At 41.1% G+C, this 25,319-nt stretch overlaps 1 protein-coding gene across 7 annotated transcripts in view; it reads right to left on the minus strand.

Moving 5' to 3' along the window:
* The window catches only part of ST3GAL6 (ST3 beta-galactoside alpha-2,3-sialyltransferase 6), a 95,309-nt gene that overhangs the window by 16,482 nt on the left and 53,508 nt on the right, over positions 1 to 25,319 (minus strand). For 5 of the 7 annotated variants that reach the window (XR_012578920.1, XR_012578922.1, XR_012578919.1 and 2 more), the window contains 6 exons: positions 7,214 to 7,739; positions 6,904 to 7,003; positions 6,052 to 6,132; positions 4,712 to 4,789; positions 2,552 to 2,655; positions 780 to 843 (listed from right to left, as the gene is read on the minus strand). Coding sequence is in view for 1 of the 7 variants with exons in the window: in XM_074534711.1 (XP_074390812.1) it covers positions 780 to 843; positions 2,552 to 2,655; positions 4,712 to 4,789; positions 6,052 to 6,132; positions 6,904 to 7,003; positions 7,214 to 7,241 (455 nt within the window). In the remaining 6 variants the exon portion in view is untranslated. Of the gene's footprint in view, positions 1 to 779; positions 844 to 2,551; positions 2,656 to 4,711; positions 4,790 to 6,051; positions 6,133 to 6,903; positions 7,004 to 7,213; positions 7,740 to 25,142; positions 25,264 to 25,319 lie in introns of those variants that run through there. The other 2 variants (XR_012578918.1, XR_012578923.1) reach the window with 2 other exon arrangements.

Here is a 25,319-nt window from a genome sequence, read left to right on the forward strand (position 1 = left end):
AACACAGGACTTCAGTCTGCTTGCCAACCCTGCCTGCAAAAAATCTCAACAAAAGCCAAGCAAAAAACAAGACACACAAAAAACAAAGAACCTCCAAAACAAAATAAAACATGGCAGACGTGGCTTCCAACAAGAGATTTAATCTAATTAAAGATTTAATCTAATTTAATCTATCTAATCCACGGGAAACAAGTTGTCTCAGGTATGCTCCCTTCCATACCACACTCCTGTTACTTCCAAAAGGACAGACAGCCTTTCCTGTCTTCCTAGGTCTCCCTCATCCACAAGGAAAAGGAAATTGAGCATATGTAGGAACAAGGGCACACAGCAGCCAGCAGATCAGAGGCACAGGGATATGCCCAAGATTTGTTCTGCTTAGAAGCAGACACTGGTTTGCACCTGCATATCTCAAAGGTTCTCCATCTTACCCTGAATTTGCAAGAGGAGATCACATTGAATCAAGTATGAAAAGATACTATAGGAAGATGGGACTGCATTCAGCTGGTGAATTTCTAAAATATTTATAAAAAGAAACTTCTAAGTTAACGCTCTCTCAAAGAGTATTTTTTCTTGCATGCTGGTACTACTGAAGTGTAAAACCAAGCCTACCGATACCATGGAATCAGCTACACACTGCTTGGACCCCGTAAGTCTACTCTAACTACATGTCTTGACTAATTTGAGCAATTTCAGGATAAACTCACAGCCACTCCTTTTCAGGTAAGTACTAAATATTAAAAATGCAAATCAGAGAAACAGTAGCAAATAAACAATCTCACCTGTCTTCTTCACTGGAAAGGCCACAGTTCTGCAGTCTTGAAAGGGCTAAACGAAAAAACTGCTCTAAAAAGAAAATATAAACAAGATTAATGAAAACGTTCAGTATTTGCAATACAATAATAAGCATGCCATCCTGACCACATTGTTTTTAAACACAGTAGTGCACTGTGCATAAAAACATCAAAGTCAGAACACTCGGAACTTAGTGCCACAGATCAACCAATGATGCCAAAGAACCTGAAGTTTATCACAGCTCCTCTCTGATTTTTTTCTGCCTCAAAATACAAAATGGCATGAGATCTGTATTTAAAGAAAAATCTTAGTTACAGTAAATAAGAATTGGAATAATTTCCAAGATACACATCCTAACTCACGTTGGTTTTTCTTCTACCCACCTTCAGCTGACTCACCAGCGTTCATACAGCCAGGAACAGTAACAGTATTCATATCTTTGGGGAAGACATCAATCAATGTGGTAAAGCTAGACAGAGACACCTTCCCTGGTGGGCAGGCTCCTGCTGGACAATTTGCCTCAGAAGAAAAATCAACTCATTCCCAAATGTAGTTTTCCTCGCTGTAACCCCAAAAGTTATGCACCATCCCTGTTACCACTCATGGAGGGCAAATCAAAAGTCTAAAGACCAGATTAGGAAGGTGCACTGTTAGCGTTAAAAACTCTGAAATTTGAGACCTTACAACCCCTTCCAAAAGGGTGGCTAAGGCTCTTAGGGTGTCAGCCCTATTTACTCTGGCCTGACCAACACAGGCAGTGGGAACGTGCCAGCAAATCTTTCCACACGTCCAGCAACCAGGCAGTGTCATCAATTCCCCCCCGTGGCCCTTTCCATGGGAGGAGCAGCCAGTTCAGTGTCGTGGTTTAGCCCCAGATGGCAATTAAGTGCCACACAGCACTGAGTCTCCACCACTTGACAGGTAAGAGAATCAGAAAACGCTAACATTTGTATGGAAAAGGAAAGAGAAAGGGGAAAACCCAAGAAAAACAAGTGATGCAGAATACAACTGCATACCACCTACTGACTGACGCCAGTTCCCAGGCAGCAACCAGCCCCTCCTGTTTAAGTATTGACATGTTACAGGACACAGAATAGCCACTTTTCAGCTGGGGTCAATTGTCCTGGCAATCCTCTCCTCGGCTTCTTGTGCACCTGCTCAGTGGCAGAGCATGAGAAACTGAGACAGCCTTGACTCAGAGTAAGCACTACTTATCAACAATTAAAACATCCACGTGTTGTCAACATTATTCCCATGCTGAATCTCAAACACAGCACTGTACCACCTACTAAGAAGAAAATTAACTGTATTCCAGTCACAACCAGGACAGTAAAAGGAAAATTTCACCAATGGAACTGCCTAAACCTGAGGATTTCTGCCTCAGTAGGACTCTGGATTCCAACCAGCTTAGGTGTGCTGACTGAAGCCCATCACACCAACTCCTAGCAAAGCATAGCTGATTATCTTTAGCACTCCAGCCCACATACAAACAGAAGGAAGCTGAATAAGGTCCAGTCTTCCTCACTCACACCTTTTTGGAGCTTCTCTGCTAGGAGGGGCAACCCCAACCCAGTGTTTTACTTGTTAAAAACAGGAAGGTGTCAGGTCAGAGGGACTGAACAAAACCATTAAGACACTACTAGACACCCCAAAAGGACTGGCATCAGTACACAGGAAAGATCATGGTCACAGATTCAGGTGGCTTTACAAACCATTTAGGTATTTCTGATTAAAAATAAGGTACATGGGAAATACAAACCTGCTCTCTTTATTCCATAAGGTAGTTCAAACTTATTGCTCCCTTGGAACTCTGCCACTCTGATAAAATCATTAGCGCACAGGAATGGGTATATTTTGTCAACACTGATGAAGGAAAAAAGGAAGAAGTTTCAAAATTGCATGATGTACCTGCATAAGCTAGTAATTCATGCAAGTGCTTTGTGAAAAGCTCTCTTTATATAATTACCATTTTTATCATATTATCACCCATTTTTAAAAGAAAAAAAAATCCACTAACACAGGGAAAGCCAACAGATGATGGAAAAGCATAAGATCTGTAACATAAAATATAGGCAAAGAGTGAGATAAAAAGACTTGTCTATTTGTACACTTTATATAGACTCATTAAAATGGTGTGACTGAAAGCTTACAACATGAGACCACGTATTTAAGATAATACATAATCCAAAAAGACAGTGAATAACTTCAAGTTTGAAAATAATACAGGTAAAAAGGAAAATTAAGAGTTATTATTGTATATGGCATTTGAATAAATAAGAACAGGGTTTGAAGCAAGATGTTTTAAATTGAAAATACCATTTCCTGATTTGGAGCTGCACTCCTATTCCAAACAAGTGACACTATATGACTGTGTTGACACTAGTAAATTGTTTGGGGCAACAGGGTTGTATCCAAGCAGTAAAAAAGTATGGAGTTCTCATGTCCACATTACATGCATCTTGGGTATTTTATATTCTGGTCTAACTCTAGAAGGGTCCCAGCCCTCAGCAGCTGCACCACATGGGCTGTGCTCCTGCAGTACATCATCTGGCTTAAGCAAATGTCTGAAAGGATCCCAGTGCATTCACACAAGGACCACCCTGGGATGAGAAGCACGGTGTCTGGGGATCACAAGGAGGTTTGCCTCGAAAGCACATTCTTCCTGCAAACTAGAACATGGTGGAATTATACCTTGTAAGTGTCACGCTAAAAAGAATGGGTCACTTTTGTTGGAAGACAGAAAAGGGTCTCATAGCAGGGAAGGCACTCCTACTGCCTTAGTGCCAAGTCCACCCCAATGAGTGAACAGCGGACACAAACATGTCACGTGCTATCATGCCCTTGGCTTCACCTTTGAATTAACTAAGCAGGCACCCAGTGTACTAGTTGACTTTATAATGATCCCCCATATTAGGTCTTAGATTAAAATGTTAACACAGAAATATACAATCATAAGAAAACCTAATCTTAATCATAAAACGCCCCAGTCAGCACATTACTTGTTTGTCCACTAAGAACATTAACAGCTGCTAAGAAAACCTTCTCTTTCAGTTTCCCAAATCAACCACCTCATTCTTTAAGCTCTAGGTATTCAGAAGACACTGACAGTAAAAAGGGGAAAAAACCCCAAAACAAAACACCACAGCTCACACATCAAGAAATGGATCAGAGCTTAACTATGCAAGACCAGCTAGCTTTGAGACACGATGCACTAAATATCCATATTAAATTTAGTAACCTGCTTTGCTGTTCAGAAACAGCTGCTAAGCTTAGACATAATACATAATTTACCAACTGAGAAAAGATCCTCAATTCTAGCTTTTCTAGCTCTGGTTCCTTTCCCATAAATAATTCTGCAAGGTTAGAAATCCTTTCAATCTCCCCAGGCTATTACCAAAGTGCACAGAACAGCTCATACTGTCTGTATAAAGAAGTTACAAAAATGTGAGATTGTCCTAGCTGTGCATGCACATTCTGCTTGCTGTGTACCTCTGAGCCCATTCCTGCCCATCTGCTGAACACTAGAGCTACCCCTGCTGCACCCAATACCCAGACAGCCTGGGCACAATCCATGCACAAGGGAATTAGGATCACCTCACCAGACCAGGAGCTAACTAGAACTCAAAGGCTGCAAGTCTGCTTTGAGTGGCACAAAGTTTACAGGCTTCTATGTGCTTTAAACCCACAACAGCACTAAAATTATAGCAACATTTTCTTATATAAAAAAGCACCAGGGGGAAAAAAAGGCCACAGTGTCTTTGCACAGAGGTTTAAGACTCCTTCAGCCAGTTCTTGGTCTAATCTTTCCAAGCTTTCTCAGGGCACTACTCAGTGTTTGTTCCAAAATGTGTAAATAGCCCAGTTTTACCTCAATCAGCACAGCCATTCCTTCCCCATCTCAATTCTCACAAAGACTCACCCCAGTAAAGATTCAAATGCTGGTTTCAGGAGACAAGTGTCCAATGCATTCCTCCTCTCTACAGCTGTAGGTGGCAGCCTGCAAAAAAACAATTCCAAATAAATAGTAAGACCAGGAATGGGCAGCAGAAATAAGGTAAGAGAAGTTGGACAAATCAAATTAGTAACAGCTAACTACTGAGTTAAGATCACATCAAGATTTCATTACTCCCTCCCCCTGTGTGATAGAGATGAAACTTTCTCATTGCAGCACAATTACTTTTAACTAGCAAAGGCTTTTATCTCACACTGCTGCTCCAAGGGGAGCTGTGACTCCCTTGCTCAGCAAGTATCAAAGCAGGCATAATCAGAAGTGAGAACTAAGGCCCATCTCCAGAGAAGCAGGACTCCTGAGCTCAATCACCCCTGCAACCATTCCAGACAGCATCCTCATCACTCTTCAGGGAGGAGACAAAACCTTGTTTGGAGAAGGAAATAGGGTACTTTATGGAAAATTATATTCTTTGGGAATAAGTCATTCCACCCATAATAAGGTTAAGACTCACACTCCTAAGCACATTCCTGACTTGGAGATTTAGCCCAGTTAATCACAAATATGAAGCCCAGAAGGGAAGGTAAAGTTCAGTGTGAGCAACATGTGCCACTGGATTGCATTAAGGACAGAAGGATGAAATCACCACATCAGAACCACAAGCCAAAGAGACCATTAACTGATTTTGGTAACCTCAAGTTCTTATGTGAATACTGACACTGAGAAAGCACACTGTGAAATCTATCAGCTGGCCACCTTGGTGCTTTCCAGCATCAGCCCCACAGATGGCATTTTGCAGCACAGCTTCAGAGAAAAGAGAGGTCTGCTTTCAAGTTTTAGCATAGGTGGTCATTAGTCCCACAAATCTAACTCCAAGAAGTCACAAGCACAAGAGCTGCCTATACACACACTTGAACACAACAACTGAAACACACTTCTGGTTTAATAAGTTTTAAGCACTGAAGTCGTCCTCCAAGTTCTGCTAACTTTGTTCAGGTATAATTCAGAATTGCACAGATTTGAAAATTGTTAGCCAATGTCCTTACAACAATTCACTGCTTGTTAGAGACAGTTATGGAAAGTGGCCATAAATATTAAACAAACACTGGAAACATAACATGGACAAATTCCTGTTTGACAAACACTTTACCACTGTGTTTATAACAGCAATAGCCACTGGACGCAACTGTACAACTGAGCAGGGAGCCTATCAAAAAAGGCTATAGATTTTAGCCTCAATCCCTCCCACCTATCCCAAACCAAAAGAAAACAACAACCCCACCACAAAAATACTCAACTGCTGAACTTACTGATTGTAACTGATTGTAACTCCACTAGTCACATAGGAAGAAGAAACCCTCACAGAGGAAGTATGTCCATAAAAGCTAATCCTGCAAAAAGGGAAATGTCAAAACACCGTGGTTTGTTGTAAATAGAAACCACAACAGAAAGCTATTTGTATCAATTGTACACCATCAACAAGATAAAGAGAGCACATTAGCCACTACTTTTAAAAATTATCACTTATCTTCATAACAGTCTGGTCAATCCTGGTCACAGCTGTGCAAAGACCAATGGAAACTCACCTTCTTCTAGTAAATCCCCCAAATTTTAGGTCCCAAGCCACCTGTCCTGTGGGCCTGGAGACAGTGAAGCCTCACTGCCCTCAAAGGGCTGCTGTTGGGCCTCAACAAATCTCAGCTTTTCAAAGGGTGCCCCCTGCACCTGCAGTTATTCCCATATGTGGAAAAGGCCTCTCCCACATTACTTATCAGACATTCAATGGAACAAACTAGCAATAAACCCACATGAGGTGGAGGGGAACGTGGATACCTTATTTCTGCATTTCATGTAACTCCTCACCTGAGCACCTATCTGCATGAACCTCAGAGAGGCTCCCTACCACTGAGGTCCTGATGTCTCCATACAACCAGGCTCAAAATCAATTACCAGGTTTGAAAGTGACCCAGGAGAACAGGTGATAGGACAAAACAATCATAGCGATTTCCTCAGAGTACCACAAGATCTCAACCACAAAACACACACAGAGTAGCAATCACTTATGATGATTACTAGCAACACTTATGGAGCAACACAAGAACTCGCATCTCTCATACAACCATGAGGCGTCTGCACTCTAAATCAACAAAGCATCACCATACCAGTAGAAGTTATTTCTCCACAGATTTCCATGCAGGATACCATACATAACAGCAGCAGCCAGGATAAAAAACAGAAGAATTCGTTTCATGACTAATAAACCTGAAATGTAAAAAAAAAAAACAAAACAAGAAACTGAACACAAGATGAACTAATGCAAGAACTTTCTCTAAAGCATCTGGAAACCTACAAAAGAGAAGTTATTGTTATTACAGTCATCCTCTACCACCAGAATTCTGACAGGTGATCCCTCCACTTCAGTTTCTCACACAAAGACCCAATGTCAGGAGCTGAATGCTACTTTGCACCTACCATATGTGTGTTCTCTGCAAAGAAGCATGGGTTCACTCTAGGTTCTCTCTGAGGTCATGTGATAGTAGAACTCTTCTGTCCACTGGCAGCCCAAGGAAATCAGCTGGCCTTTATAGGTGCCTGTGCTTCTCTTGCTGTTTCTTGTGCCACATGCTATGTGTTTCCATAATTACACAGTTGAACAAGCATTAGCACAGTGCAGGAGGCAGATAGGCTGATGCTGATGAAACAGAAGAGGGTATGAGTTGCCACAAATTTCTACTGCCTTTCTTTAGGATCACTGAATGACCCTCAAGTCCAGTTTGACATTTAAAGCTGCACTGAAACTATCTGCTTATGCCTGCACGGTCTTCAGCTAATGACACAAGCCAAACGTCATTGCTCAAGCAACAGAAGAATGTTATTTTCACACATTACAAAGTGAGGAAGAAAAGTCAGGATTCCATCTGTTGAACTTGTGAAATTATGGAGAAATATCAAAGAAAAGGTCCATTTTTCAAATAGAGTTTTCACTTCATTGCACAGTCTAGTAAAAGAAAAACAAAGAAATATCAGAAACACAGATCTGGCAAGACAGACTCAAGGAAAATCAAGTCCTGTGTTGCTCACATCCTAAACACTGAGCAGCCTTATCAGTAGCTATGAATGAACTGTTGTTACTTAATCTTGTGAAAGTCCAAAATAGCCATTTCAGCCACAAGTTATCATGGAAATTTACTTGACAGGTACAACCTCCTACTATTCCACTTCTCCCCTAACAGTGTCATGATTACTTTACTTAGTAAAACAAGGCACTACTTCCTTATTCTTTGCCACTCATATCTTGCACCGGAATTTAATTGTAGAGTTAGAGAAGTGGTTTTATAACAATACCTACCAGTAACAAAGCCATGCAATGAACCAGGTAGAATTTATCAACCTTAAGTATATCCTACACGCTATCCTGCTCTGTTCTGGAGAAAAATACTTCACAGGCTGCAGCTGTTGCAATTCCAACCTTTCAAGGGAAAGGTGCTTCTCTTTGGGAAGTAGCACTGCCACTTCTCAGCACCAATTCCCTTGACTTTACTTGAAGGATTGCTACAAATTTGTCCAGATAGTCACACTCAACTTCTACAGACATCTCTAAGTTTTTGCAGTAATTCAGTAAGAGTTTTTCCCTTAAAATTCCAAAAATAAAGGAAAACTCACCTACCGGGTTTAGTCGTGTGTCATGAACAGCAACTGGCTCATATTCTTGAGTGCCATGACAAGATACATATGGTACAAGTGAGGGATCAGGCCTAGCAGCATGGGTTTATGAAAGGCAGGTCTGGCTCGACCAACCTGATCTCCTTGTATGACAGAGTGCCCTGCACAGAGGATGAGGGAAAGGCTGTGTACGCTGGGTACCAAATCCCTCATAAAGCCTTAGATAGCCATTTCCTCCAGCACTCTCCAGGACAAACTGTCTGCATGTGGTTTCGACAGGTGTGCTCTCCACTGGAGAAAAAGCTGGCTGGCTGAGCCCAAACACAGGTGGGGAATGGAGTTACATCCAACTGGCAGCCAGTCAGTAGCGGGGGTTCCCAGGGCTCAATCCGGATTAATATTTTTAAAGAAAATATATGGTCTAGACAAGGGGATTGATTGATTCTCACTTTGCAGGTAACACCAAGCTGAGTGGGAATGTTCATCTGCGGGACTGCAGGAAGGCTCTGCAGAACAATCTGGACAGGCTGGATCAATGTGCCAAAGTAAACTGGAGGATGTTCAACAAGGCCAAGTTAAACTCCTCTGTCTGGGTCACAACAACTCAATAAGCACTACAGGCTGGGGGAAGAATGACTGGAAAGCTGTGTGGCAGAAGAGAACCTGGGAGTGCTGGTCAGCATTGGCTGAACATGAGCCAGTGTGTGCCCACATGGCCAAGAAGGCCAGTGACATCCTGGCCTGGATCAGCAAGAGTGGCCAGTCAGATGAGGGGAGAGATCACTCCCTCCCTCAGAGGAGGCTCTGTTCTCAGGACTGGTGAGGCCATACCTTGAACTCCCTGTTCAGTTTTGGCCCCCTGACTGCAAGACAGACATTGAGGTGCCAGAGCAAGTCCAGAGAAGGACAAAGCTGGTGAAGTGTCTGGAGAAGCAGCAGCTCAGTGGGGACCTTGTCACTCTCTACACCACCTGGAATGGATTTGTAGTAAGGTGGGCGTCAGTCTCTTCTCCCAGGCAGCAAGTGGCAGGACATGCAGAAACAGCCTAAAGTTGCAGCAGCAGACATTTAAATCAGGTATCAGGGAAAAGAAAAAATCTGAAGGGGTTGTCAAGCACTGAACAGTCTGCCTAGGGAAGTGATTGAGTCACCATTTCTGAACGTATTAAAAAGATTTCTAGGGGTGACATTGAGGATATCTTTAAGTGGTGGATCTGGCAGTGCAGGGCTAATGGTTGCACTCCCTGATCTTTTCCAACCTAAGTGATGCTATTATTTACTTGAAAAAGACACTGCACTCTCTAGTAGCTTTTTTCCTTTCACTATTAGTATTTTATCCCCTCCTGCTTTAAAAAGGTTTGTCAAAACATCCCACTCAAGTGTTTAGCCTTACTCCCTAATTCAATCAATGCAAACTTCAGCTAAACAGAACATGACAAACCAGCTGTTTAGATAAAGTTGCTAAACTAGCAACTGATTAAATTGCTGATTTTGCTGACTTCGGTGTAAGAAAGAACCTTGCTGAAGAGTCAGACCAAGCTACAAAACAGAGAAAAGACAAGGAAAAGCAGCCCATAAAGGATCTACTGAAAACCAAAAATATTATTTGTAACAGTATTTTTCACAGAGGAGAAAAGAAATTGTTTGACTTGCAAAGTGTTTACAAAGGCATTCATACAGCCTGGATAAAAAAAAAGTCATTAGAACACAAGACCTGAAGTCAGCATCATTCTTCAAACAGATCATAAGGATCTGTAACAACTTCCCGTGTTTTACGCTGAGCCTGGCACAGATGTGATAATGAGTCCACCCCAGCTCCAAACAACCAATCATTAAGAGTGTACCTAACACAGCCCTTAGACACATCAAATGGTCCTTAATTTTGTGTCTTGTCACCATCCCATCCCCCAGTGCCTGGCTTCATTCCGTGTTTGAAAGTTCTGTAGCCAAGAAAGTCTTCACTAAGAAGACTGTTTTTCTTAATCTGGTTTAGTAAACAGAACCATTGCCTTGTTTACAGAAGAAATTATTCTGGGAGTATTTTTAATGACGACAGCATCTTCCAGCTCTTCCTTCCTATTTTAAAACAGCTGAGTGTTGTAGAAAGTTAATCAAAGGGAAACAATACAAATATTACATTCGAAAATTCCCATAGTCAGAGATGCAAGAAAATAGGGAATTAAGAAGACACAGTTCAGATGGAAAACAGCACCTCCATTCCACTTTATTCACTACAATACAAGAGCCAGCAGACTGATTTAAGCCCATCAATCCAAGTGACAGAGGCCATGGTTCCTTCCCTTAGGTCAATGTCAATCAGAGTTATGCAAAATAAAGAAGACAATGCTGGAACTCAACTATTCAATTTCCTCCTCTTTCTTAAAACTCTACAGCGATCTCCACAATGAAAGGAACAAGGAACCCAGTACGATCATGCCTGATGATCATGGTGTCAGCTGGTCAATTTTCTAAAAGCAACCAATGGGATATGGAAGTGCTGCAAAAAATGCATGAGCATTTTTTTAATAGTAATCAAAGCTAACTTCTGTGGGTCAACTTCCCACCTCCCCCAGAGGACAGAGTTACAATTACAGAATTAGACAAGACTGACTATGTTATGGTATTAAGACAATCTCAGAGATCAGCCTACATCTCCTATTGACAGACAGATTCCCCCAAGCTCCCATCAACCCACCAGAAAAACCCATTTGGGTATATGATCTATCAACTATATAAGACCTGAGGCTAATATTTTCTTCCCCAGATGGAAGCAGGGAACCCCAATCCTTGTCAGAGGCAAATCATTACTTACAATTAGTTTTTATTCTAGTACAGTGTGGTATCTGCTATGAGGCACTATCTCACACCCTCTCTTTATCTTCCAACTTACACTTGCAGTCAATGCAGTGATGCCACAGGATGAACCCTGCAGGAAATCTACAGCTGTTGGACCAGGCAGTCAAATGCTACCACGCTACCATCACCTTTCTTTCATAATGCTCACAAGCTCCCTTTCTTCCTTAAAAACTGCTAGTGTTAATAGCACAATGCAGGAAGCTTTTCTATCTGTCCTATTTATTTTGTAAAGTACTTCTGACTACTACTGAAGCTGAGACAATAAGTATTTAACTGTAAAGTGGCTACTACTAAATTAAATACAAGGCACCTTAAAACAATCTTAGCTCCATAAACTGTCACAAGACAATGTAAGTTCTCTGCTGGTGCCATTAAGTGACAGCTTGAAAATTTCAGCTCACTGGGACCTCAGATTCCTAGCCCTTGTAGCTGTGGGGGAGGAAAATATGCCGAAAATATGCCTAAAAATATGCTTTGAGCAGACCTTGAAATTTAAAGGGATAGCACTAAAAGCACATAAAGACTTAATAAAGGTTTAAAAAGAAACATCAGAATTTTTAAGATGTAGTCAGTATTTTGTGGGTTTGAGCTTGTGACCTGCAGCACTGCTTCCTTTTGGTCAGGATGTAGCACATGCCTGGTGAAACAACCATGCAGCAAAAAGATAATCGAGGAAGGAGCTCTCACATCATCATCTTTCTCAAGCTGTAGAACCTGAGCACATTATGGCACAGATGTATTCTGCCAAATCTAAACATTATTCATCTATTCACACTATTCACTCTTTCAGTTCCTCCTCTAAGTAAGTGCCTAATTGCATTGTTCATTAATTTTTTCCCTCTTCAGGAAGGGAATGCTGCAGAGACTACACAACAACACTGCCACAGTCTAAAAGGTACTGAAGTGGCTGAGTCGGTCTAGTCCTTTCCCTCATTCCCATGCACCTGAAATTCCCATAATTTCTAATGTTCTTTTTCATTTTAGTTTAAGAAACAAAAAGTCCTTAGAAACATTGTTTAAGCAAGAGGTATTGGGTTATCCTAGTAAAGTGGCTCAGAATTAAAACTAGTTTTCTAACTCTCCAACAACGCAGACTTGGTTTTGAAGTTGTACTTTTGAAGTTGTACATTTAGCAGCATCAGAATTGGAAAAGGTTCTTGTTAATCTGTTGTGCCCCACACCAAACCAAAGCATTTATTCCTGTTCCTGAAAACCTGTACAAACCATGACACTAAAAAACCCTAAGGTTTTACTGTGTCAAAATGTTACTAAGGGCTGCTGGCATCACACCACATCACACAACACATACAAGTAACTGCTGCCAAAGTTACTCCCTGCTCTGGAAGATAAAACACTTTCTGTCCTAATCTCTTCCAACAACATGGGGATAAGCAACAGAGGAACAATTTGCTGTCTATGACAAGTGACACCTCCTTCCTCTCCAAGAAAACACCAAGCTACCCATTTTACTTCCACAGTATGCAGGTATCTTAGGAAAAAAAACAACAACAAAAAAAAGGCAGTCTTTCTCCAAACACAACTTCTCTCTGTTAAGGAAAGTTTCCAATGTTTCCCCTATCATTTCCGCTCTGCCCAAATACTGCATCAAGCCTGACACCAAATAGCAAGATAACATTTTCTCCAAGTATCCAACAGCAAGCAATGTCCACTAAATATGACATCACAGCAATAGAGATGTTTAAAAGATTTAGCGAATCTTCATTCTTTATCAGTTCCCATAGCCAGAAACGCAGCCTCTGCTGACATTAATTTACTGTGGAGACACAAACTAGAGCTGTGTACATCTTTGACCTTGTGCAGCATTTCAGGACAGGCTGCAATAGATTGATTTTAGGGCCTAAGTGCTTATCTTCCTCCCCTTCATCATCCTGCTAATGGTGAAACATCCTGTACCCCAAGAGACAGCAATACATTTATTACTTTATGGACAATTCAGGATTCTTTTATTCTGTTTTTGTCTTTCAATAACAGACACTGGTATTGTGTTCTTCAGAGCATAATTGCCAGCTGGGCCAAGCAAAATGAAAAAGCAACTTAGTATTTTTCAGCAATGATTGCTATTCCAGTTTGCTTTTGTCTAGAGTCTACAAGATCTATGCATCACTTTCCCTCTGGTGTGGCTGTGCAGACATAATTTCAGAAACTCTTCCCACAGAAGCATATCCTCTGGCTAAAGGATACTGATAAAGATTTCAAGTCCAGTTAAATCTATTGTACCTTCACCGCCTCTAATACTAATTTACCTAGACAGCACATCTGGTGGAAGAGTAAAGTTAGCTGCCTTCCCAAAGGCTGCAGGAACAAGCACAGTTCATCTCTGTGTTTTGGGCAGAACAGATGACAGTAACTATAGCTCTCCAATCCTTATCTCCAGCTCCACAGATTCTCAGCTCAGCAGATCAAACAAGATCAGAAAAACACAAGTTTGTAGCCTTCAAAGACAACATGTCATCAATACAAAGGGTTTGGCAAAAGCTGCAAAAGGCCTGCATGTCCTGACTTACAGTCTTATCACCATGCTCAGACTCCCTTGTTCTTACTGCATGAGATAAGGTGTCACCTGTTCGGTGGTTAACTGCTCTTTCCCCTCTTCCTCCCTCATTCTGCCTGAGGACGCAGGAGCTCTTACACATCCCACAGTGGAGGCAGAATCAGAAAGAAACCAGAGGCCGCATGCACTCATCAGATTGCTTCTTAGAAAGCAAAAAGGCATGTGTACAAGCCTAGGTCAAGTTACAAGCTTTTTAAAGCTCACTAAAAGAGGTCCTGATTTGGCCGCAAAAGAAAACGCTGTGATCCTGTTCTCGGAGGCATGTGCACTGTTTCACAGAGATATCACTTTTGAGCCTACTGATGCAAAATTTCACATCACTTCTAACTGACATGAAATACCAGCTCCACAGATGAGAAACAGCAGCACAAAGCATCAGCCAGTGCATCCTGTCAGAAAATCCTGGTAAGCAAACTACAAGGGAGCACAGGCATTGGCTTCCATAGAAATGGTCCTTGAATAGGAACAGTATCCAGGCTGAGTTCTTTAGCCCTGCTGAAAGGCAGAATATGTCACCTCCAGCTTGGGGCTATCACAGGGTTGCTATGCCACCCTTGAGATCTGAGCTAATATTTTGGCTGATTATCACAGTGCAGTGTGGATCCCTGGCACCAGCTCAAGGTGACAGCATGCTCCAAAGCATGGTGCACACACACAACTAAAACTGCAAGCACAAAAAAAAAAAGATAACTGAACTGGTATTTTTCATCTGGTAAATTATATTTTTAATTATTTTTCCCCTTCAAGATAGAAAATATTCTTTAATATTCCAAGACGGCTTAGGATTTAGTCCAATAATGGACACACAGTTAAATGCTGCTAACTCAAGCTTGAAAGTCAGCCCTGGATAGATCCAAATCCAGCTTGTGGCTTTGAGGAGAAAGAGAATACTAACTACTGGATTCTCATCTAAGTGGTACTTTGTCAGTATCACAGATTTCCAGAAACCTTGCCTATAATTACAATCAAGAGTAAGATCAAGTCCACAGCCTCATCTTCTTGCCTTTGTGCCTTGAGATGAGGGAGGACAAGAAGCAGACAATCTATGCAAAGGGACAGGTAAATTGGGAAGAGACGTTTCCACATGCTTTTCCTGTCCTGACCCTCTACAACCCTCCCGTCAGCATACTTCACTTCTTTTCCCTCCTTCTTCCTCCTGTGGACTCAGAATACAGATGAGCAATTTCTGTCACAGCCAGCAGCCACAGAGATGCCATACAGTACACAAACAATTATTTGGGGTTTGGTCAGAAGCTAACCTGTGCACACAAAGTCAAATGCAAGTATGAGCTGAGCACAAATAGCTCTGCTTCCTTAACTCCCAAAGCTTTAACCAAACATTAAAAAAATCCAGCACTAACTATATCTTAAAGAAAAAATATGAAACCCACACATACAAAGTCAGTAATACAACCTTAGCTGACAGATTTTTTCCTAGCCCTCTTACGTTCTCCCAGATTAACCTTTAAAGCTTTAGCCAACCTAAGCTAGGTTGCTAATTATATTTCACACATCATAGGTGTCTGCATAATAAAGAACGAAGAAACAGAGTACTATAAATCCAGGCAGGTCTTCTGCAAGCTGTGGTGACAACACTGCTCCTTCCCAGTCTGTTTCCCCTTTTCTTTCAGCTCTTTTTCCAGAAGGAACTGAAATATAAACAACCATGAAACATGTGCTGGCGGGTCAGAGTTCAGGTCATTGTTTTCTCATACTTTGACTTACAAAACTCAAAGGTTTCAGTCAACTTGAGTTGCTCTTCCTCCAAGGAACAGAGCATCATGACTGAGTTGTTTTGCTTCTTCACCTCCTTTCAAAAAGGCCAAGACTACAGAAATACTACATAATGAAAAAAAACCAAAAAATTGAAAATTGAAAAAAATAGAAAATTATTAATAGAAAGATATGTAACCCAGTACTAAATCAGTTACTCATTCACACCACTGCTTTGTCCACAAGTGCTTGCAGAGTTAGAGGATTGAGGTCAAACCAGCAATCCTTCTTAGGTTTCCCAGAGAGAAAAAAAATGGAAAAAATAAGATAAATGGCTGGGAAAAGGTAAATTAGTCAGGTTTCAAAACAGTTCAGTTACAAACCCTATCCAGCACATCATTTTTTCCTCAAGGAACTATGATCAATCTAAGCAAAGAAAGGCCCAACCAGAAAATTTGAACTGTATTTATTTTATGTGCACATTCACTACAGCATTAAGTTCACCTTAAAACAAGCCACACTTTGTCTTCTAACAATGCCTAGCATATCTAAAACATCCTGGCTGATTTGAAGCTAGTGATTTAACCTCAGCTCTCACTAAAATGGCTGGAATTATAAAACTAAATCTACCAGTCAGTTAGGGGGAAGCAAAGAATAAATCTCAACACCAGGTTAAAATAAATCTCCCTCAAAAAAAAATCCAAGGAAACGAAACACACAAAGAACCACAACACAAACACAACACAAAGCCCACTCACAAGCAAAATCAGGGTTCTCAAAGGCATGGAAAAACCATGGTGGGGTTTTTGTTGCCTTTTTTTCCTCAATTGATAATAGAGGGCTAATTTACTAGCTTCACTGCCAGCACTTGAAAAATTAAATGTCCCCCCACCTACACTGCCAATAAATCCCAAGTAGATCAGACTATTTTCTTACTTCACTGTAACAGTATCAATTCTGATCTGTACCGGTGTCAGAATCTGCCCCTAAATAGAACCAGGTACTTTTTGTATGACTAGTTTTTCACAGTAACATTGACAAACCCCAACCGTAATAAATTACAAATGCACTAGGACTGCCATCATTAGATGGCACAGCTTTTTACTGTAATTTTTATTGTCCATATGTCCCCACACTTTAAAAAGGAACAGGTTACATTAAGCAGATTTCTATGGATTACGAAGCTAAAAAAATAGGTGAGAACATGCACCTGGCCAGCATACAAAACTGAACAGTTAAATTTTCATTTAAATAACATGTCAAACATGTCTGTAGTCAGAGCCCCAAACACAATACATTTCTTCATTTTTATTGTGTTGCTCCCGATCTTGCCTCAACTACCAAAGAAAAATTTAAAAATCCCCAATACCACCACCACCCCAAAAAATGCCCCAAAACCAATGACCCAAAAAAAGCCCCAAACCAACGACCAAAAAAATCCCCTAAATCCCCAGCTGTTTGTGATGCAATTTGCCCCAGTAGCAAATTCTGCAAGTCAATCTGCTGCAAGGCATCTGTGCAGAAGAGAGCTCTGGGATTCTCAGGAATGCAGCAAAACAAGTAAGTGAAAAGTGTAAAGCTAAATTAATTCAAGAAGGGAGGAAAATGGAGACAAGTGGTAGAACTTACCCCACACTACTACAAAATCTTGGAAGCTTCTCACAAGCAGGGATCCTGCCAGCACAGGAGAAATCTGCAGTACACCAGCAGTTTGAGCAGCTTCTCTGATAACGTTAAACCCTCACAATTCCCAGGGCTCTCAATGAATGCACTGACTTTGCCTTTAGATGAAAATCAGAACACAAAACTTCAGTGCTAACTACCATCAGAAAACTAACCCAAAACTGACAGTGCCACACTGGAAAAACTTGAATATTGTAAACATTAAGACTTTTCACAAGCCTTCTTTATACACAGCTTTGTCTTCTTAGTACTGAAGCTCAAATACAGTATTTACAATAACAACAAAACCACCCATAAGAAAAGCTCTAATGAGCTACTTTGTAATCAAGAGAATGCTCTGTGGACGTAAAATATTTTGGAACTCACAAAAAAAGCCATACAGTTTGCATCAGAGCCTGTATCTGATCCCCTAAATGCTTTTAGTACTTTGTTTTGTTTTTTAAATGTGACAGAAAAACTACCACATAGAATATTCAAACAGCGCATATCCTGACAACTAAGAGCTACAAGATACACAGCATTGTAGAAAAATGTAGGCCTGTACAACATTAACACTGTGTAAAGTCCTGGCATCTTCTCTGAATGGAAAACGTTACCAGTGAGTCTACATGCATTAAAAAAAATTGTTTGTATGGCAGTGAGCTTCCCAAGTGGAAAAGAGATGAAGGTGTATCTAAGTTTAGCATTTAGAGTATCATTCATCGTGTTTCATTAAACAAAGCTGAAATCAAATTCATAACAAAGAACAAATGCGCAGAGTACACAGTGTAAACCCAGAACTGGAATTTTTCACAGGACAACTGTTAGTTGCTGTAGCAGAATTCAGTTCCTTGCAGAAAATTTTCACAGGTTCATTTAGGTACTTCTGTGTATTCAGAGCAATAAAGTGATGTACAGCAATCTGTACTGCAGTGCAAACTTTTAGTGGGTATCCATCTTACAGTGCAGCTCATAGCCCCGAATTATGCACTTCAGTTTTCTTACCTATGCAAGGAAAGCTAATTATATCTGATAGTAATCTTCAACTGCCATCTGCCTGAGAGGAAAGCTGCCTACATTAGTCACTACAGCATGCTAGGAAAGCTTATATGCTTTTCTCAGAGCTACACACAAGACACCCATTTACAAGACTTTCAGACCTCAATCCTCACTGAAGGTTAAACACAACCCCTTTCCTCCCCAACACCGACATACTGCTTGCTTTTTCACTTTTTTTTTATTAATTGAAAAGGACAGTCATGCCTAAAACTTAGGGGAGTTAAAGGTGCCTGTCACCCCACCCATGCACCCTCCCTGCCAGTCTCACATCCCTCCTGCTGGGGGCTGCTAAAATTCCTAGAAGCCCAGATGAGAGCAAGGAGGTACAAGGGCAGTCAGGCAGGAAAGTGAGAGCAGGCTGAAGACACACAGCGTGGTCTCTGCTACAGCAGTGGGTTCACACAGTACCTTCTGCATATCACAGCTCCCTCTGCCAGTTTGTTTTGCTCCTTTACAATCCAGGTCTGGTTTGTTGTAGGTGAAACAGAGCATTTGATTTTTCTGCTCAATTCTGTTTCACCAGACCTTAAATGCTACAGTAAAATGAAGAGGAGTTTCTTCAGCACCAGAGTATCTTTAAACAGATTAACTATCCTTCTCTACCTGATCTTTTCTGAGCACTGGATATGCTCAGGGCTGCATGAGAGTGTCTCCTCTGATGACAAGAGAGTAAGAGTCCAATAAGAGAGGGCTCACGCCCCTGTGAGATCACAGCAGGGCAATTTGTGGCACAGATCTGCTCTCCCATAACCAAACTGGCCCATGCTGTACCAGTGATAAAACAAAAGTCTAATATTTCCTTCAGCATAAAACTTGAAGTCCTCTAGAGCAATATACACTGCACCTGCTGTGCTGCCTACTGACATCTTTTCTTGCTACCCTGACCGCACCAAATGCAGCTCAGCCTCCAGCACCACCATGTCCTATCAGATTGCTATCCATGCCACAGAAGACGCAGAACTCCATTAGAGCACGAAATGCCATACAGTAAAAGGCTTTTTGTTCTGTTCTACTGCATGTGTTCTCAGCATGAAACTAGATTTATGCAACCATACCGTTTGTGTGCATGCATGCACTTCTCTTTCCTTCCCTGAAGAACTTTTTAACTCCTTTGGCTGATTTCAGTCAAATGCGAGAGATCAGGAACTTAGTGTATTTGAGACCTCCTCAAGTTTTGCAAAAATAAACACTAGGCTGAGTAGAACAAAAAAACTCTATAAATTCATTTCTCATTAAGTATCAGAAAGTACATACAACATAAAGACATCAAAAATATGGTTTCATTTTATCTTGTCACAATCTGTGTGGTACAGGTATCACAAGAGCATCTAGCCACTGAGGAAGAAAAAAGTGCTCTAATTTTGAAATGGCTTGCACAAACATGTAAGTGTCCAAATTTCTCAAAAGAGCTGTATGAAGTTCAACAGCTTAGATACCCTTTTCAACCACTTAACAGGTAGTGTTAGCCAATTTCCATCACCCAGTTTCAAAAAAGTCACTTCAACACTAACCAACACTTATTTATTATAAGTAATGTTCTCTGTGAAAACTGAAGAAAGAGATATTCTATTTCACTTTACATTTCTTTCTGCAAAGCTCAGAACAACAGTTTCTATTTAGGTTAGAAATCTTACATATAAAATCTACCTTAGCTGGAGGCTAAGCCATCTAAGAACCAATGTCCCAAGTTAAAAACAAATTATAGTGTGCTGTTAGTACAATTTCTCAAGAGTGACTGCCTTTTCTTGCAGTACATGTTAAGGAAATACTGTTAATTCATTTTCATTGAAACAAATTGAATGGAATAGTTATTTTCATTCCTGTGCACTAACGGTATGTACACTAACCAGCATTTTAATCACCTGGCTACTGAAAACCCAGTTTTCAGATACCTGGCCTGTGCTCCACAGCACAAAGCGAGCAATGAAAGCACAAGAAACACTCTGCTATGTCAGTGTCCATCCAGCCCAGTTCTGTCTCCAGCACTGACAGCAGGAGATGATTACTTAAAAGCAGTATTTCATGGCCGTTTTGGGTTTCATTCCCATTGTGCACCCATACCTCCACATCTCAACTTTCTGAGAATGGAAAATTAAAACTGCCATGGGTGGCTGTAAAACTAGGAGGTAGTGAAGGGGGCTCATAGAGCACTCCAGCTTCTAATATGAGACAAGTATCACCCTGACTTATTAAATATGGCAAAGCTAGCCATAGTTTTAACAGTTTCCTGCAAGGGAAAATTAAAACAAACAACAACAACAAAAACCAGGCTTTTTCCAGATACAAAATGAGAAGGCAGTAACTTGTCTACACAAGGGGCACAATCAAGACTAGCTACCACATGTCAGCAAGCCTTGTGCACATTCAGCAATCTGGACAAATCCTAACTTGTTCCCATGCTTCATCAAGTGGATTTAATATTATGTCTTCATTTAATCTTGTGCAAATGTGTTCAAACAAACCTTACAGCCTATTCTCACATGTACACCACCCTCTCCTTGTCTCAGTCCCACACATCAACTCCAGATTACCCCAAGCACTGCAGAGATAGAAATGTTTCCAGGGTGCTCAGATGCAGCACTGGTGGATGATACCAGGTTGGCTGGTTCTGTAACTTAGAACCAGGAAATACCTGTCTTAACTGGCAAATGATGAACAAGGTTTCATTCACCAACAGCTCCTTGCCAGCAAACATATTCCTGTCTCTTCACTGCAGTGAGAAAAACCCACAGGATCTTCCCTTGCATTGTTGCTTGGATGCCACTGCTCTGAAACAGGTCAAGTCCCCCCACATGTCATCCTGCAGGCAAAAAACTGTCAGCACAACCCACCTTCAAAAATTACCTGCCCAGGAGGGAGTTACATTAACTTACAACTACGTGAGGAAAAAAAAAAAGAAAAAAATATTATGGCAAAAACACAACTTCGATTTCTTTATTACTCTGAAAAAGGGACTTCCCCCGCATCCCACATGTGATGCAATTTGTATTTTATAAACACCCACATACATTCCATATTGACTATTAAATGGCCACCACATTTCCTCTGCCCACCTATGCTAAGACCCAGGGTAAAGCTTATGCCCCTCACACCATTCTCATTTCACTGCTGGCCTCAGGATTCCATCAAGCAGGGAAAACAAGCAGTGTCTGGATACCTCTGCAATGCACATGTCACTCTGTAGATCCAGTCCAACAAAGAACTTTTCTAAGCTCTGCAGTAGATCCCTATTTTAGTGTTTCTAACCTGCACTCACAACAAGGGATAAAACTATTCTTTTAAAAGTGAGTTGCAGAGTCTGTGCAAATCTAAGAACTGCTAGCCACACACCTCACAAATAAAGTTTCCTACTGGCTAGTGGCCCAAAAGAAAGCAATACTGCAGCTCAGGAAATGGAAACTTACACTATAAATTAAGAGATAGTAAGAGTTTCAGGGATTAACAGAGACCATAATTTCACTCGTGCCTGCTCTTAAAACCAGTTCCTAGATTATTCCATTCTAGCCTTCCTAACAGAATGGGAGATCAACTGGCTCTGTAGGCTTTCCAGCCTTCCCTTCAAAGTCAGGGCAAGTGGAAGGTATTCCATTTTTTTACCTTACTCTACCTGGCTCTCCTTTTACACTAGAATGTAAAAAAAGCCCTGGCACACCATACTCCAGTTTTACTGCTGCTGTTAGGGCTGGGAGCAGAGGTAACTGAACAGTTCCACACAAGTTTAGGTTATTATCCAGGGACACTCACAATTCTCTTACTCTGTGACAGTGCTTCAAAGGGTCTTCCTCACAGGATACCAAGGCATCATTTTTGCCTTCAAGGCCAAAGAACAACCAAGCTTGGAACACTGAAGAGCCAATCCAGCTGAGCAAAATAAACTTTAAAAGGACATGGTATTTCAGAATGACAAGTACAGAACACAGCAAGAACTACTGCTGCAGGGTGTTTTACCACATTCTGCACCTGAATTTTTTCAACCCATTTTTCAAAAGGTAGTAACACTGCATGCAACCCACACATTCCCTGCTTTTGCTTCACAGCCCATGCTAGCTAATACTGCCCATCATTTTTCAACCTCTCTGCACAAATACCACTACTGGTATTGGTATCAGGGATTAATACACTAAACTGCAAAGTGAGAGCTGCTGAAAAGAGACTTATAAAGAAAACAACAGCATGCACATCCTGTTTTCTTCTAGATCTCGGTATACATCAAATCTAGAAAAGATGAAGTTGCAGGCTCTTCTGGAAGGACAGTAAAAGAAAAATTTAAGCTTCAGAAAATTCACACAACAATAATATGTTCAAGTAGCTTTATTTGTATTTCCCTTGAAGACTGGGAATAAGTATACAAGCAACCATACATAACACTGCAAAAGCAGAAGAAACTGGATTAAAGGGGAAGTTTAGGGGGTAGTTTACTCTCTACACAGCTTCTGGTATTTTGAGAAAACTGACAGTAGAAAATAGACACTCTGAAAAAGGAAAAATTCTGTACATTCAGTTATCCCATAAATTAGTTAATTAGTATTACTATACTATAGCTTATCTATAAGGCCAGAGAAATTGATGAATAAGTTATTCAAATGAAAGACAAATTACATGTCATAAGCTTGAAAAACCAAACTCCTCCTCAAAACATAGGGCACACTTCAATTGATTTAGTTGAAACAGTGCAAACATCTGTAGGGAAAGTTCTCTGTAAAAAAAGGTACTTCAAGAAGTCTTGAGCCAATTCCTAAAATGCATTTAACTAGGGAACCAAGGCAGAGTACCTCACATCATACATGAAGCAAAACCAACCTTTTATGCTCTTAAGTAAAATAACCTTAAATGTTAATTTACAAAGACAAACCTAGATCCTGTCTACAGCTAGCAAACTATACTGTGCAGAAACAAAAAAAAAAAAAACCGAAAAAAAAAAAAACCAAAAAAAAACCAAACCAAAAACAAAAACACAAAACCAAGAGCCTTTTCTCAAAAGCCCTTTTAAGTCAGAGGTGTTGACAACCTCATTGAGAATCATGGTGGTCTCACAAGTTTTATGTTCAAATGATCCATGTGACTGCATCCTCTTCCAGGCCAGTGTATTTGAATCAACATACAGAAGCATATGAAACAAGACCAAGAAGAAAACCACAAATCAGCCAAAGCAGGTTTATGTTAAATTTTCCAAACCTGCTTTGGGGAGACAAACCAAACTTTTACCAAGAGACAACAATCACAGCATGCTCAGAAACCAACAGAGAACAAGCCTGAGACAGAAGTGCTGCTAATAGCACAAATAGGCTATCACAACAGCTTCTATCCAAAAATGAACATCTAAGGAAGAAAGCAATCATCTAAAATCTTCTAAAGCTGCCTCTGCTTGTTAGCTATCACAGTCATCACAGTCTTGAGAAGAAGCATCTCACGCACTTCCCACTGCAAAGGAGATCTGTCACCACTTCACCGGCCGTATTTCCCTCTTCAGTCAGGCAACTCCCCTGCCTAACTGCTAAAACCATTAACAGCACACATAGTACATATCAACATAATGTCTTGTCCAACACCTTGCTCTAGTCAAAACCCCTGTAACTCAAGTATCTCCCAACCTCTTCATAACTTAGGACTCGGGTACTGGTGATCTTTCTATCAGCTTTCAGGTTCTAGTGTTTCAACTGAACACTCTGCAACTGCTCCCATGGGCACATCCGCAACTAGCAACTGCTTCCAGAGAAAATTTTTTCCTCCTACCTTTGAACAGGGAGGGATAAGGACACTGGGCGACTCATGAGCCTCGGGGGATGATTCATATATCCCACAAGCATGAGAAGTCTGCTAAGGCCAATATGACCTTCAAGGAGACCTGAGACTAAGACACCTTTAATTCTGTTGCCTTAATAACAGCCATAAGCCTAAAATGTAACTTAATGAACTGTATCAGTTCAGCAGAGACAGATGAGGTAAAGGAGCAGGTACTGCATCAGATTGTGGAAAAAAAGGTAAGCAAGTTTATTTAAGTAAAATAGAAACCAGAGCTACAGCTGGGGAAGCCCTACATGTGAAAGGAGAGTTATTTTACTTTCGCAGTATCACTTCTGAGACCTAGTCAGACAAGCATACTGCGTGTTGATGGGCAGGAAACCCTGCTCAATGCACATTTCCTTTTCCTTCAACACCTCTCTGGATTTAATTCCTTCAGCTTAGGAATGACCATGTAGTACCACGGCACTCTCCAGAAAAATATTTTATATATACCTTTTCTCTGTAACATTTTCATATTTTTTTATCTATAACATTTTCGCACAGTTCAGTTAAATTACCAGATTAAAGTAAGTAATCTTATCCCATCACTAAATTCAATCTTAATAGTTCTGCAATCACACTATGTGAGAATAGCTCAGTAAAACACGGATGAAGAAAGAGAAAAAAAATGAAGAAAACTAGATAGAAAGTTTCAAGTCGGTAACAACGCAACAGGCACAAATCTCAGACCAGCCGCTCATCTCCCAGGAAATTTTGAGAAAGGGCAGCAGGACTCATCTCACCACTTGCTCTAACTCAAACTGAAACACCACCGCCGCTGTCAAATAATACTACAAGTAGTTAAAAAAAAAAAATAAAAAAGGCAGCGGACGTTAAACTTCCAGGGTTTGTTTCTTTCCTCAAATGCAAATAATGGATTTGCATAGCTTAAGGCAGACTCTACCCACAGAGCCATTGTTCCTTCCCCGAGGCCTTCGGGATTTCCAAGGAGCAGCTCCCTTTGGGTACCCTCGCTAGAAGCAATCTTTTATCCGAACCTGCCTGACCGGCAGCCATGGCAAAACGGTCGGGGATTACCCGACCCAAGCAATTCAAGAGAAGCCACGAAATCTCCCGTCCAATTTTACTTACGGGTCGCCGTCAGCTCCGCCGGGAGGCTCCCCCTGCGTGGGGCTATTCCGCCTGCATGAGCTCACCGTTCCCCAGCCCTGCTCTGCCCACCTCGCAGCACCGGGCCCCGCTGCCCCTTATCGCCCTATCCATCCCCCCCTTCCCGCACTCGCCTCCTGCCGGCGCGCCCGCCGCCAC

Source organism: Zonotrichia albicollis, chromosome 2 (genome assembly GCF_047830755.1).
Source record: "Zonotrichia albicollis isolate bZonAlb1 chromosome 2, bZonAlb1.hap1, whole genome shotgun sequence".
NCBI lineage: Eukaryota > Metazoa > Chordata > Aves > Passeriformes > Passerellidae > Zonotrichia > Zonotrichia albicollis.